The sequence below is a fragment of the Eupeodes corollae genome, chromosome 1 (genome assembly GCF_945859685.1).
Source record: "Eupeodes corollae chromosome 1, idEupCoro1.1, whole genome shotgun sequence".
Taxonomy (NCBI): Eukaryota; Metazoa; Arthropoda; class Insecta; order Diptera; family Syrphidae; genus Eupeodes; species Eupeodes corollae.
The window spans coordinates 227,050,137-227,064,906 of record NC_079147.1 but is presented as its reverse complement, the minus strand read 5'-3'; the positions used below and the strand labels follow the sequence as shown (position 1 = coordinate 227,064,906).

Below are 14,770 nucleotides of genomic sequence, written 5' to 3'. Positions count from 1 at the left end.
CGTCACCATGGACAGCTATAACTTTTCAGGTAGTTAAGGACTTTGTCTACCTAGGCACCGCTATTAATGCAGACAACGACACCAGCGCTGAAATCAAACGAAGAATAACTCTTGCAAATCGCTGCTTCTTTGGACTTAGAAGGCAATTGAGAAGTAAAGTCCTCTCTCGAGTATGTAAAATCACCATCTATAAGACACTCATCATCCCGGTCCTCATTTATGGCGCTGAGGCCTGGACCCTGTCAAAGAAAGATGAGAGTGTCTTAGGATGCTTCGAGAGAAAAATTCTTCGGGCGATTTTTGGTCCCGTAAGCATAGATGGAGAATGGAGGAGAAGATATAACGACGAGCTGTACGGGCTGTACAACGACACTGACCTAGTTAGCAGAATCAAAGTCCAACGGCTTAGATGGCTAGGTCATGTAGAGCGGATAGACATCAACGCTCCAGCCCGGAAGGTCTTCGAATCCAATCCCGAGGGACGGCGCAGTAGAGGAAGACCGCGACTCAGGTGGCGCACGCAGGTGGGAGAGGACCTCAACCAACTTGGCGTGCGAAACTGGAGACTACTAGCTAGGGACCGAGCTGGCTGGAGACGCTTGTTGGTTGAGGCCCAGGTCCGCCCCGGACTGTAGCGCCACCTTAAGTAAGTAAATACATGTGCTTTTGGTTTGTCCAATCGTTTTTCATAAGAATTCTAAATATTTTGTAATATTTTAAATATGTAAATGTTTATAGCAAATTTAAGACAATAATATTATTATTTAGAATAAATAAAAAAAATAATTTTATATCTTAATTTGTAGTTTTATTTGACTTTTTTCAAAATGAAACGATTTCGTACAAATCTATTTGATGTTTTATGTAAATTGGAAAAGGAGTTTGTAATATTTCCTTAAAATACAAAATACAAGTGTTTTGTAGACAGTTATAGTTTTTGCACGATCAACTGAAGGTAGAGATTAGTAAAGTAGAGGTCCGAGTTAAAATTTTATGACACGTGAAAAACTAACTTGTTGCCTTGGTCAAAAGGTTCGTTCAAAGAAAAAGGTGACTGCAATTAAAGTCTCTTATGTTGCCTGAACCAGCCCATTAAAATTAATTTAGGGTCAAAAGAGGCAAAAGCTTTGTTTTGAAACCAGCAATAAATATTTTTAACTTGCAGTTTATATGATGGATTCTGGTTGGCAAAAAACTAATACCAAATATTTAACTATGTAGGTTTTATCAACGGGCTTTGACAGTTATTTTCTTTTATTGAGAAAAAAAGAACATTTATTTATGATATTCATTTCGATAACAAACTTACACTCAACTTATATTTAATCGGGCAAAAACATATCTTCGTAAGGTATTTTAGCATGCATGGTGTTCAAAACCTTTAAGTTTGCAGCTATTATGGCTTCGTTAAACTTCGGAGACATCTCATCCCACAGCAACTTCCAGTTTTCATTCATAATATTTAACATATTTTCACTAAGAACATTGTCACCGTTAAATAAGTTCGTCATATCGATATGAATTCTGGAAACAGACAAAATTTGACTGTGAGTACGAAAAGATACGTTTAACTTTTACTTACTTTTCTGGTTCCACTTGTAACTTATAAGCCGAAAATTTGAGATACGTCTTTCCATCTCTCATCTCAAATGTAGGCTTCGATCGAGTTTTGATTTTAAGTCCTGTTATGGTCATGGTGCTGTCCCCTTCGCCAGTTATAGGAACCACCAATAACTTCCCAGACACCTTGTACTTTGAACGGATTATAAGTCGAGGATTTGTGGATTCAGTCTCTATTTTAACCTTATGTGGGTCCTTGTCGAAACCACTGTTAGTGAATACAATATTTTAATTTTTTTGTATTTTTCGGCAAAACAAAAAGTGTATTACGTAAACTTTGTAAAGGTTCCATTTGAATAGCCATGCATCTCTATGTCCGTCATTAGGAGGTTAAAGTTGATTGGGCTATCCGGATTGCCTTTTATTTCTAGTTTCTCCAATCGCATTGGCTCAAAGTCGGGCAGAAATATTTCAGGATATCCGTGAGGATATTCGTGAATAATTTTATTTGCATTTTTCACAATGCACTCATTGTCGCTTCGATGACAAAGCTCAAAATTACTCGCTATTCCAAAGTGAAAGCCAATTAGTAAATCTTTTAAACGCATTTAACTGTTTATTTTAATTTTGTAATTAAACTTACGAAACTCAAATGATTCCGAGTATTGTAATGAGATACAAAGTAAGAAAATTATCACGACTACTGGGGCAAGGCTTGACATAGCGTTATTAAAAAATAATAAGTATATCCGGAGAATGAGTTTATTCCGCAGGCTAATCTCCACTGAAGTCAGAACTATTCGTACCGACTTGTTTTATAGAGGTTGTTTGTTAAAACAAACAAATGACCAGAACAGACGATGCATCAATTGTAGAATCGGTACAAAGGTGGGTCGATAGTCGGTAGTCGGTACACCTAAGATCGTTTCTGAATTACTCAAAACCATTTGTCACATGTAATGCGATGCAATAATCTTGTTTGAATAATTATGACTAAAAAAAGTTTAAAGATTACATAATTATGTTATTAAAAAAGTTAAGTATGGACTTTATATCGATAATATTGTTTATAGTTTGATAGTTGTGAAAACATATGATTATGTTTACCCTTGAAAGGATCTTTCTCAAAACAATAACTACTACATGCATAAAATATTGGCGTCTATTTAAAGAGAAATATACAGTGCCGTTCAAAAAAATTTAATTTGTTTAAAAATATTCGGTATTTTTTGACATGTGTCCTTTGTTTTCAGTTACAGCAGCGCCTTTGCATTAACTCTACAAGTCGTTGGAATCTTTCAGCAGAAATCAATTTCCAGCAGTTCTCAACGATAGACCAGAGTTCATTATTATATTTCTTGGCTTGAACCGTGACACTTCCATCTTTACGTCTCGGACCATAGTTTTTCAATTGAATTTAAGTCAGTTTGCAGGAAATTCCATGACATCTACACTATTATCCAGAAACTACTTTTTGTCTGTGTTGTTTTTGAAAGACCATAGACGCATAGATCTTCTACAGTTGGGCAATCCAAGTTGGGTGAGATAACTTTTTACATGTGCGCGCCAAGTAATCCCCGGCCTTCCTCTACCATGCTGTCCTGTAGGCGTGGATTCGAGGACTTTCATTCCGGAGCATTGGTTTCCATACTCTTTACTTGAATCAGCCATCTCACACGTTGGATTTGTATCATTCTGGCAAAGTCTACGTATGTACACATGTAGCTGTGCAGCCCGTACAGATCTTCGTTAAATACACTCCTCCACTTACCTTCTATGTATACGGAGACCGTAGATCACTAAAAGAACTTTTCTCTCGAAACGAATGGTCGCTCCAGAGAGGGCTTTGGCACTCAATTGATATCCGCGCTGGTGTTAAGTAGACAAAGTCCTTAACTACCCCGAAGTAACTGTTCTGTCGACCGTGACGTTTTGACCGAGACGTCGCTTGGTGTTGGTGCTTTTAATACTCACAAATGACTCATTGACATCACGCTGAGTTCTTCCGATTATGTCAACGTCATTAGCATATCGAGCCCTTCCCGTCAATTTATCGTAAGCGACATTTTTAATAAAAAAGAAAATTTAATTATTAAAATTTGCTAATTACACATTGAGCCCTGAAGGCTATTGTCATTTCTTAACTTAAGCATAATTAATAATTTCCTATGGCGACTATGGGTACAAGTTGTTTCAAGGATCAGCAGTACGGCTGAAACACAAACAAGCTTCAGCTTCGGCTTTGCCTGACGTTTACGAGTTCAGCCATATGTATTCAATGCATGCTATCACAATGAAGTTTCGACCTCACGTTTCATTTGACAATCGTAAGGAAATAACGTAATGTTACGTAATGTGACTCCAAACGGAAGCTCTAGTTCAAATTTGCTGAACATTTGCTTGGTCTGACAGCTCAACAGCTGTAAAAATACATTGCCTTTATTTATTGTAGGCGATTTCAAAACTGATATGTTTTTTATTTTGAAAGAAAGAATTTTTAAGTGTCATTCAAAGCAACCTTGAAACAGGCCTAACGTAACGCAGCCGAAGTCGAAGCGTATTTGTATTTCAAAAATAAGCTTTTGATTTGTAGTTTACGATAAAATTTATTTTGGCGCTTACGATAAATTTGCGGAAAGGGCACGATATGTTAGACAGACTTTTGAAAAATAGTCCAATTTCAAAGAAATTGCATGACAGCGCATCATATTGTCTAAGGCTTTTTTTTTATATCGAAAGATTCTGTTAAGTTGGTTCAAACCCTTATGGAGCAGTGCAAATTCTCTAGTCATTCTGCACTAACGGATGAGTTTGAAAGGGATACCAAAACTAGATATGGCTATATACAGTTCGACCCTGTAGGTGCTGCCATATGCGGCCCTGAAATCGATGAAGACATGGTGGTTGTCGATTTGATGTTTTTGTTTTTTTTTTCCAGAATCTGGCGTAATTTGAATATTTGTTCTACTGTGGACTTACCTAGTCTAAACCACACTGATAAGGATCTATCAGGTTGTTGACGATGAGTTTTACGGCTGAAACACATACGCGCTTCAGCTTCGGCTTCGTCTGCGTTACGTTAGGCCTGCTTCGAGGTTGCTTTGAATGACATTTCTATTATTTCATCCCTCCAAAGAGCAAATATTTTGTTTGTTGACATTTTTTTACAGCTGATGAGCTGTCAGACAAAGCAAATGTTCAGATAATTGAACTAGAGCTATCGTTTGGAGTCACATTACGTTACATTACATTCTTTTCCTTACGATTATCAAACGAAACGTGACGTCGAAGCTCCATTGTGATAGCTTGCATTGAACGTCAGGTGAAGCCGAAGCTGAAGCGTGTTTGTGTTTCAGCCATAATGGCTTCACAGAAGAGAAAATTTTATAAGCGATGTTAAGTAGACTGATTCCTCTATAGTCGGTGCAGTTAAGAGGATCTCCTTTTTTCAAGATCAGGCAAACAATACTGAGGTTCTATTCGTCGGACATGCTTTCTTCCGACCATATCTTACAGATAAATTGGTGCATGCTCCAGATGCTTTAAAGAGCTCGCCATTCAAGCCATCCGCTCCAGCGGCTTTATTAGACTTCAGCCTAGATTTGGCAAACTTTTCTTCGTCTATGTTGGGAGGACGGGATTGTTGGCTTTCGTCGTCTATGTTGAATGAATCATCCTGCCTGACAGCGGAATTCGGTTCGTCGCCATCGTTATTCAGTCTGCAGAAGTGGTAATTTTATATCCTCAGCATTGACTGCGCTTCCACTGTGGCGTTTCCACTTTCTTCTTTGCAACCATCGGTTCGAGGTTAATGACCTTTTGAATTTCGTTTAAACTGCTTATAAAACCTTTAAACTTCATTTCTGCTTTTGAAACTTTCAACATCTTCAATTGCATGCTCTCTCTTTTTCCTTCTGAGAAGTCGGTGTTCCTCTCTCCTCTTCTGCTCATAGAGCTCATGAGCAGCTCTTGTCCTTTTATGCAGCTTTGCGTGCTTGTTGGAAAGGTTTCGCCCAGAGAATATTCTGCGAAAGTCTCGTTTCACACTACACGGTTTTGACAGTACGGCAAAAAACCGGACGGCATAAACCGGATCAATGTCTAATTACACATTATATAGTTTTAACCGTACGGTAAAACACGATATTTGGTGGTTTGGTTCATCGAACTCTACCGCACGAATAAAATCGTATATGATATGAAAACATGGATTTCGTCACATACGCCACTAAGCTTATCGCACCGTCCGGCTGCCGTATACTGTAGTGGCAGTAGACGGTTGCTACACGGCGTGGAGCCTGCTTTTGCCGTGACCGTATAATATGAAAGCGTATATATGCTCTTCTTCACGCCTCTAACAAAATGTTGCCGTCCGTTTTTTTGCCGTACTGTCAAAACCGTGTAGTGTGAAACGAGCCAAAAACCATACAACAATAAAAGAAAGTAGTGATCAACTAGTATCTTCTACATAAAATTTTAATTGTTTTAAATATACCATGTAACGCCGTATTGCTATTTTTTGACCGCAACTGTAGTTGAAGGAAGCCGCTTTTAATTTAATAAAATGATTTTATTTTGTATGTAAATTGTAGTTAATCAAATACAAAACAATGTAACAAAACAATATTTCATGTTTTCTTAGCTTGTTTTCTGATTCACAGTTCAAATTTGAAAAATTCCATTTAGAACTTAATATATTTAATTATATGCAGTGTTAAAATGTTTGTTCAATGATTTTAAAAGTGTAAAATCAATAAAACTTGTAAGTGTCAATATTTACAATCAATTATTAACTTCTAACTTATCTAATAAGTGGTTTTAACAGAATTTGTAAAATCAGATGTTCAATGAAAAGAAGGCATAAAGAGACTTTTAATTAGTTGCGTTAAAGTTTATATGCATATTGTTTATTATTTGTTTTTGTTTTTTACTTGCGACTTATAGGAACTATATGGCAAGTTTTGCATTCGTAAAAAGTTTCGAACTCGCGATTTTAATTAAACATGACATTACGATGGTAGAGAAGTCGAAAAAAGTGGGTCTCCTGAGTCATGATTACGTCGGTTTGTCTTTCCTCGCCAATACAGCATAAAACATTATGTCGATAAAGTCAAAATTTGTTAATTAGGGTTTTAAGTCGATTCGCGGTAGGCATTTTTTAAACATTTTTTGAGGCTAAAAATAACAGTATGTATTTTCATTACACACACATTTTTTGGTCAAAAATTCAAAAATCGGATTTTCACAAAAACGTACCGATATATTTATTTAAATTTTTTTCTAAAATTTGGATTTTTTCAATACAAAATATTTTTGTTTTTTTTTTTCAGAATGGTAACCCTCATAAAACCGTTTATTTGTTTTTAAGTTTTCTCAACAACTATTCAACATATTTCAATAATTTCTGTATAAGAACTGCCTTTAATATTTGATGATCAAAAATGTCCAACGTAAAATCCGTGCTGCTATATGACTGCGAAACGTGGAAGTGCTCTGCTAACATCTCGAGAAGGTTGCAAACTTTTGTTAACCGCTGTCTACGTTACATCCTGAACGTCCGGTGGCCACAAACCATATCTAACGATGAACTGTGGCTCAGGACTGGGCAAGCAAAAGTGGATGTTGACATCGCGCAGAGAAAGTGGCGCTGGATTGGCCATTAATTAAGCAAGCCGGACAACAACATAGCAAAGCAGTGCTTTAAATGGAATCCTCAAGCCAAAAAAAACATGGAGATCATCTGTCATGAAGAAAGCTCGGTCCCAAAACTTGGAGACGTGGTCCCAGCTGAGGTATCGTGCTAGGAATAGAGCCTCCCTATTCTCCAGGTGGAGTTAAAGTGCTGCTACTAGCAGCCGGAAACGAAGAAGATCAAAAATGTCATTGTTTATAATTTTTATTAAATATTTTTTTCGAAATTCTATATCTCAAAAATGGGTTATGAAATTGAAATGTAAAATGTATCTTAAAACCGCTCCAAAAATTTTCAAATACAAATTTTGAAAAATTAAATGGCATTTAAATTTTCAAAAACAAACTCTTTTGCAGGTACTTTTTTTAATTCTTAAAATACAGGAAATATTTTTAAACATACTTTGGATTCATGAGCAAGTTCGCGCGACCCAGTTGTGCATTTTACTGTACTGTTAAGAATAATAAGTACATATAACAAATTGTAATTATTGTTGTTTTCGCAATCATAATGTGTGATTCACACTAAAGTTTGACGTCAAGACACCTTAGATACAAACAATTAAAAAAAATTACCCGGAAAAGTCTTGGAATTTTTATCGAACATTCGTTATTATTATCTAGTTGTACATATCAGCTTTGATAATGTTTAGATTTAGATTATAAGTTTTGCAGGTAATTCAACAAGGTTTTTTAAACAGCATTCAAATTTACCTCATTCAAACAATCGATCTTATTTATACCCGCTGTTTGAAAAAGTAAAAGTTATTTATATAACAAACTACCGTGGATTATCCTTCTTAAACAGGCTGCCTTAATAGGCTTACAATTTGTGTTAAAGAAAAAAATATTCTGAATGAATATCAAGCCGCGTATCGCAATTAAAACTTTGGGTTGACTAGATCTACAATTTTACTTGTGTTACACTGGTCAACACTGGTTTTTGTTTTGTCAATCTAGTCTCATTTTTAAATCACAATTGTCAAGTGTTAAGCGTTATTCCCATGAGCACGACCAACGAATGAACGAATATTCGTCGATTTTGACATTTCTTTCACATGAGAGTTTTTAATTCGTCGCGAATGAATGAACAAGAATGATTTTTTTAGGTTAAGTACGCGCGATTATTTTATTCGTTGCGAGTGTGGATAATGTGGAACGCGAATAAAGTTTGGAATAAAGTTTGACAGTTCGTATAAATTTTGTTCGCGACGAATAAATTTGTTTTCTTAAATTTATTAATATATGACATTGAAAAGTAAAAGTATGCTTCATAAATCAAATAGAAACTACATATTGCTATCGTTTTGTTAAAAATGTGTGTGGAAATAATAGCCGCGTTTTATTATCACCATGATTTGATCCGGATCTTGGATTTACATGCATTACAACAACAACACAAGATCCTGCTTTGTGTTTGGATCTCAATTTGAGATCCAAAATTTAATTCTTTTTTTCACAACAAGGAGCTCTCTATCATTGTGATTTCACATGTAAATGTTGGTATCATTGCAAACAAATTAAATAAAACCTGTATTGCCATATAAACATTTCAATTTGACTGAAATAAAATATTTTTTTTAAATAAAAAGCGAGAAGCTTTATATTTATTTATTTGGTATATAATCCATGAAATAATTAGATATTTTAACAAAACTAATTAATTGGTGAAATTCAAATAATTAAGTCCAAAAAAATGTATATTTGACATAATTTATGGGTATTATTTTCCCCAAAAAAAAGGAACAAAAAAAATCATTGAGCAAAATGTTCTATGGGCAACCCTGCTTTAAATGTCAAAAAACATAAATAAAATCGGGAAAGCTGCAGCAGAAAAAAATGTTGAAAATACTTTTACATGGAAATTTTTTGAAATCATTCTTTTAATTGAAAATGGTTGTAAGAAACACTTAGGTGACATAAATTAGAACTCAGAACCGTCTGAACCATCTCAATTAAGAGAGTAGTTTTGAAATGACGGTGGGTTGTATGTAACACTTTTAAGAATTTTGTATGATTTTCTCTCGAAATTCTTGGAAGTGTTACATACAAACCACTGTCATTTCAAAACTACTCTCTTCATTGAGATGGTTCAGACGGTTATGAGTTCTAATTTATGTCACCTAAGTGTTTCTTACAACCATTTTTAATTTAAAGAATGATTTCAAAAAAATCCCATGTAAAAGTATTTTCAACATTTTTTGATTTTTGTGATTTGCACATTTTCAGAAGTTGTGTAGCTACAACTGGAACTTGAATCATCATCGATAAGATTCAATAGGGATAAAATTGAATTGTTTGATTCTTCGCTTTCATCACTTTCAAATAAAAACTGCAAATTATAAAAGTTTTTAAAAGAGAAAAGAAATAAAAATTAAAATGAATACTTCGATCAACCACAGCAGCTTCCATTTTGGGTATTTGTTTATATTTTTTTTTGCTTTAAATGTCACTTTTGAAAGAACGAATTTGACACTGCTACCAAACTTTAAATAATAAAAAATATGATGATCCAATGCTGTTTTATTATCATGATCTGATCCGGATCAGATCACGGTGATAATAAAACGCGGCTATTGAAAAGTAAAAGTATGCTTCATAAATCAAATAGAAACTACATATTGCTATCGTTTTGTTAAAAATTTGTGTGGAAATAATAGCCGCGTTTTATTATCACCATGATTTGATCCGGATCTTGGATTTACATGCATTACAACAACAACACAAGATCCTGCTTTGTGTTTGGATCTCAATTTGAGATCCAAAATTTAATTCTTTTTTTCACAACAAGGAGCTCTCTATCATTGTGATTTCACATGTAAATGTTGGTATCATTGCAAACAAATTAAATAAAACCTGTATTGCCATATAAACATTTCAATTTGACTGAAATAAAATATTTTTTTTAAATAAAAAGCGAGAAGCTTTATATTTATTTATTTGGTATATAATCCATGAAATAATTAGATATTTTAACAAAACTAATTAATTGGTGAAATTCAAATAATTAAGTCCAAAAAAATGTATATTTGACATAATTTATGGGTATTATTTTCCCCAAAAAAAAGGAACAAAAAAAATCATTGAGCAAAATGTTCTATGGGCAACCCTGCTTTAAATGTCAAAAAACATAAATAAAATCGGGAAAGCTGCAGCAGAAAAAAATGTTGAAAATACTTTTACATGGAAATTTTTTGAAATCATTCTTTTAATTGAAAATGGTTGTAAGAAACACTTAGGTGACATAAATTAGAACTCAGAACCGTCTGAACCATCTCAATGAAGAGAGTAGTTTTGAAATGACAGTGGTTTGTATGTAACACTTCCAAGAATTTCGAGAGAAAATCATACAAAATTCTTAAAAGTGTTACATACGACCCACCGTCATTTCAAAACTACTATCTTCATTGGGATGGTTCAAACGGTTCGGAGTTTTAAAACGTTTTCAAACGTATAAAAATTCACAATTTTTAATTCATTCGTCGTTCGTTGTGAATACTACTTTAATAAGCCTCAGTTTTGTTGTGATACGGTATAACTCAAAACTTGTACTACACAGCAAATTCACAGAAGCGCTTCCAAGTAAATCGTTTTAAAAATATTTGTGGTTGCATTTTAACACCTTTTTGTTTTAGCATTTTTTTTTGTTATTAACCCTGTGAACATGTCGAGGAAGTGTAAGAATGATTCTATCTATTTATGTTATGTTTGCGGAGAACTGACATTCAAAAAACAAAGACGAGACTTTACGAATCTTGTGTTGGAGTGTTATCACCAATGTTTTGGTTTTTCTGTCGCCCATCAAGACAAATCCTGGGCTCCTTATGTCTGTTGCATAACTTTTGTGAAAAATTCAACCGACTGGAAGAAAGGCGCACGACCTATGCCGTGTTCAGTACCCATGATATGGACTGAACAGCGAGATCACGTCTCGGATTGCTATTTTTGTCTCACTGACATAAACGGTATAAAATACAATAAAAAAATACTGTTATTTACCCTAACTTATCTTCGGCTATAAGACCAGTCAGAACATTTACACCCTTCCACTTCATGTAAATGTGTTGACGAGGACGATGATTTTCAGTTTAAAGGAATCGCAAACGTGCCACATTTTATAACTCAAGGAGACTTAAATGATTTAGTTCGGAGTCTAAATTTGTCCAAAAACAATCAGAACTATTAGGATCTCATCTAAAAACTAAGCGATTTAGAAAAATCTGCATGGAAGGCTTTTAAAAATGTTGTTGCAAATTTGTTGGGTAACAACAAGGGTGACAGATACAGTTAGTTGGTTAGCGAGCTGTTAATAAGATATAAAGGTTTGGGTTGCAACTTAAGATCCACTTTTTAGACTTCCACCTGGATTTTTTACCTGACAATTTAGTGCCTGTCAGCGACGAGCACAGTGAGAGGTTCTATCAACATTTTGAATATGGAAAAGCGGTACTAAGGCAAATGGAACCCAAATATGTTAGCGGATTACTGCTGGGCAATTAAAAGGGACCAACCAGAAGCGAAACATGGAAGAAAAGCTAAGATTTATTAAGTCATTAATAAAAAACATACAGTTTTGATTAACAAGATCTGTGTTATTTCGCAATATTTTAAATTACTCAATAAAATAAAATCTTTGGCCAACATATTTTTTTTAACTATTTATTTTTTCTTATGATCATCAACTAAAGTAAAAAATATCAGAAAAGTCCGTGTTGCAAAAAAAAGTTAAAATTTTGTTGACCAGTGTTGACCAGTGTTATCCAACTATAACTGAGCTAACACAAGAAACCTTTTGTTTTTTGTTGACATCAGAGCTGCAGTTGACAACTTAAATAGAAATGCACTTTTTTACAAAAAATTATAAATATGTTAAAATTGATTTGCACAGACACCATAGCCGCAGCACTGTCTTTGACAGAAAAAATAGATCCGACTTTTTTCCAACGCAGAGTAAGCTGTCAAACAAGGCTGTGTTCTGATTGCACTTCTTTGGCTGCGTTCAATCTCAGACAGATATAGTATTCGGATACCATTTTGTTAATGTTTTATGTGTAAAATAACTACTGATTAAAAACAACTGAGATGTCAAAAAAAGGAATCCAAAGGTATAGAAGAATTTTTGCGTATGTAGGTATCTGACGGAACAGCTGATTCAGCACATGGTTCAATTTCAAGAAACTTGAAAATTGAGTTCAGCTTTTGTATTTGTTGGTAAACAAAAAGATACAAAACGTTAGTTGAAGTTGTATAAGGTCATCTTTTATTTATTAAATTGTTAGGCACCTATCAATTCCTCATCTTCCGACGAATCAGTTAAATTATCTGCTTTTTGTGAACAGCTTAAAGTTGTTTTAAATTTTTGACAGCAATGTATCTAAAAATCCATCTATCGAAGATACCCTATCCAATACGAGATTGAACGTAGCCTTTTTATCCTGATTTTTGAACGACCTACATATGTACATACTGAGCTGCCAACAGATATATTCTGGAAGGACTAAGAATTAACGTTCTTTTGTATGCTGATGACATTGGGCAGGTTCAGGCAACATAAGGAACTTCAATTGCAGTCAACTTTATGCTTTGAATGTAAATTTTGACCAAGCTAGTTAGTTTTCCAAGTGTCATGAATTTCAAATTCAGAACTTTACTTCACAAACCTATACTTTAAGTTCATAGTACAAGAAATACCAAACACATTGTCTACAAAACACCCCTCAGACAAGCTACAAGTCCATTACGATTTGTCTTTTGTATTGTAAATTATTACTTATTTCTTTTTTAAATTGACGAGGAACCCTTTAACAGAAAGCATTAAATGAAGTTATGCAGAAAATAAATAAATCATAAAGTAATAAAGTTAAGCTTTCAGTTGAATGAAAAACATGTTCAATTGTTATTTTGATAGAAGTGGACTTGACTTAATAGTTAGAGAGATTTTTCTTGATTAACTTTCCAGTCGACTTTCCATTAAAGTTGCCTTAATTGGATGGTAATGGGCAGGTTCAGACAACATAAGGGACTTCATTTGCAGTCAACTGCATTCCTTGAACGTACATCTTGACCAAGATTAAGGTAACTAGTTAGTTTTTCAAGTGTCATAAACATTAAACTGGGAATTTCACTTTCCTTACTTCTACCTTCAGTTTACCGTACAAAAACTACCAAAAACATTATTGTCTACAGAACAGTTCTTAATTTGCATTTCGTTTTTAAAGAAATATTACTTATTTCTTTTCCAATTTGAATTTTGTGTGAAAAATAAATAAATCGTAGAGGAATAAAATTCAACTTTCCGTTAATTAAATAAATATGATCGATTGTAATTCTGACATAATTTCACTTGACTTGATAGTTAGGAAGCTTTTTAGTGGCTTACTTTCCAGTCAAGTTTTCAATAAAGTTGCCTTGATTGGAAGGCAATTTTTTGGCAGCTAATCAGATACTAGAAAATTGAAACTTTCAAGTCCCTTATGTCGTTTGAACCTGCCCATTGTTATACACTCTGATAGTGCTTCTTATTTGCAAGTTCTTATTGACAGCTTTATTGACACCAAATGGATGTTGCCAGTCGATCTTGATCAATCAGACATAGTTATTATTCGAAATGGAGATCGAAGACAAGCTCAAGAAAAATTGTTTTTTCGATGGTGTGTAGATAGCTACAACATGTCTTGGACGGAACACCCCAATAATAGACTTAACTATTTAGAAAAAGTCCATAAATTCCACATGGTCACAATTTTTAAGAAACAATACGATCGATACTCTGCTAAATCCAAAATTCAGCATGCTGCTTCAAGAACAATGATGCTGTACTTAAGTGTAATTCAACAAGGAGCATGTTCAAGTCGGGAAGTTGTAAAACGTTTCTTTATGAAAAGGTTTTTACTTCTACGTTATATCACTCCAAACTTTATATTACTTATACAGAAACGGTACTTCCAAAATCCTGCCTGACAACCCTGAAACTGTATTTTTCATATAGATTCATGGAGCTACCGTATAATGGACTCCCAAAGTGCAATTGGAAATTATAATTCGGAAGAATATCTACTGAACTAATGAATGGATCGGGCAGTTATTAGAGGAGGTGTAAATTCCACATTCCTCTTCATTTAATATATTGGAGATAGGTAACCCAAGTAAGTAAGCTTACACAGAAACACTGGGCATGTTCTTAACCCTGAGGCTCCACAAGAGTAAAATCCAATCCAACAATCTCATCCGCAATCCAGTGTTTTTTTTTTACTGGGCTTAATATGTCTTGCAATGAACAACCTCAAATGTCACATTTGACACAACGTTTAACCTGTTGTTTACTTTTACCTTTTGATTTACCTTTTGTGTCGATATAGTTGTTGTTTTTTTTACAAAATAAAATTAGAACAAATTATATAAAAAATGCCTTTGAGTAGTAGTAAACAACAACAATATAAGAATTTAAATATATTTCCATTTTCTTTAACTAATTTTACTTACTTAATGTAAAAAATATGTAGATATGACCGCACTCGAC

General features: G+C 34.1%; 1 protein-coding gene across 1 annotated transcript; it reads right to left on the bottom strand.

Annotated features, from left to right (window-relative positions):
• Positions 1-1,236: 1,236 nt before the first annotated feature.
• LOC129940972 (circadian clock-controlled protein daywake-like) lies at positions 1,237-2,363 on the bottom strand. The gene is made up of 4 exons (XM_056049505.1): positions 2,204-2,363; positions 1,891-2,125; positions 1,583-1,828; positions 1,237-1,524 (listed from the first exon to the last, which is right to left on the bottom strand). The coding sequence occupies exons 1-4, from the start codon at positions 2,280-2,282 to the stop codon at positions 1,323-1,325; spliced, it is 762 nt and encodes a 253-aa protein (XP_055905480.1). The 5' UTR covers positions 2,283-2,363; the 3' UTR covers positions 1,237-1,322.
• Between the last annotated feature and the right edge of the window lie 12,407 nt (positions 2,364-14,770).

What these genes read in the sequence shown, in the direction of transcription:
- LOC129940972 (XM_056049505.1), bottom strand. Translation starts at nt 2,282, where the DNA reads ATGTCAAGCCTTGCCCCAGTAGTCGTGATAATTTTCTTACTTTGTATC. An exon ending in CTCGGAATCATTTGAGTTTC is followed by an intron (nt 2,126 to 2,203) that starts GTAAGTTTAATT and finishes ACTTTGGAATAG; the next exon opens with CGAGTAATTTTGAGCTTTGT. An exon ending in TTACAAGTGGAACCAGAAAA is followed by an intron (nt 1,525 to 1,582) that starts GTAAGTAAAAGT and finishes GTCTGTTTCCAG; the next exon opens with AATTCATATCGATATGACGA.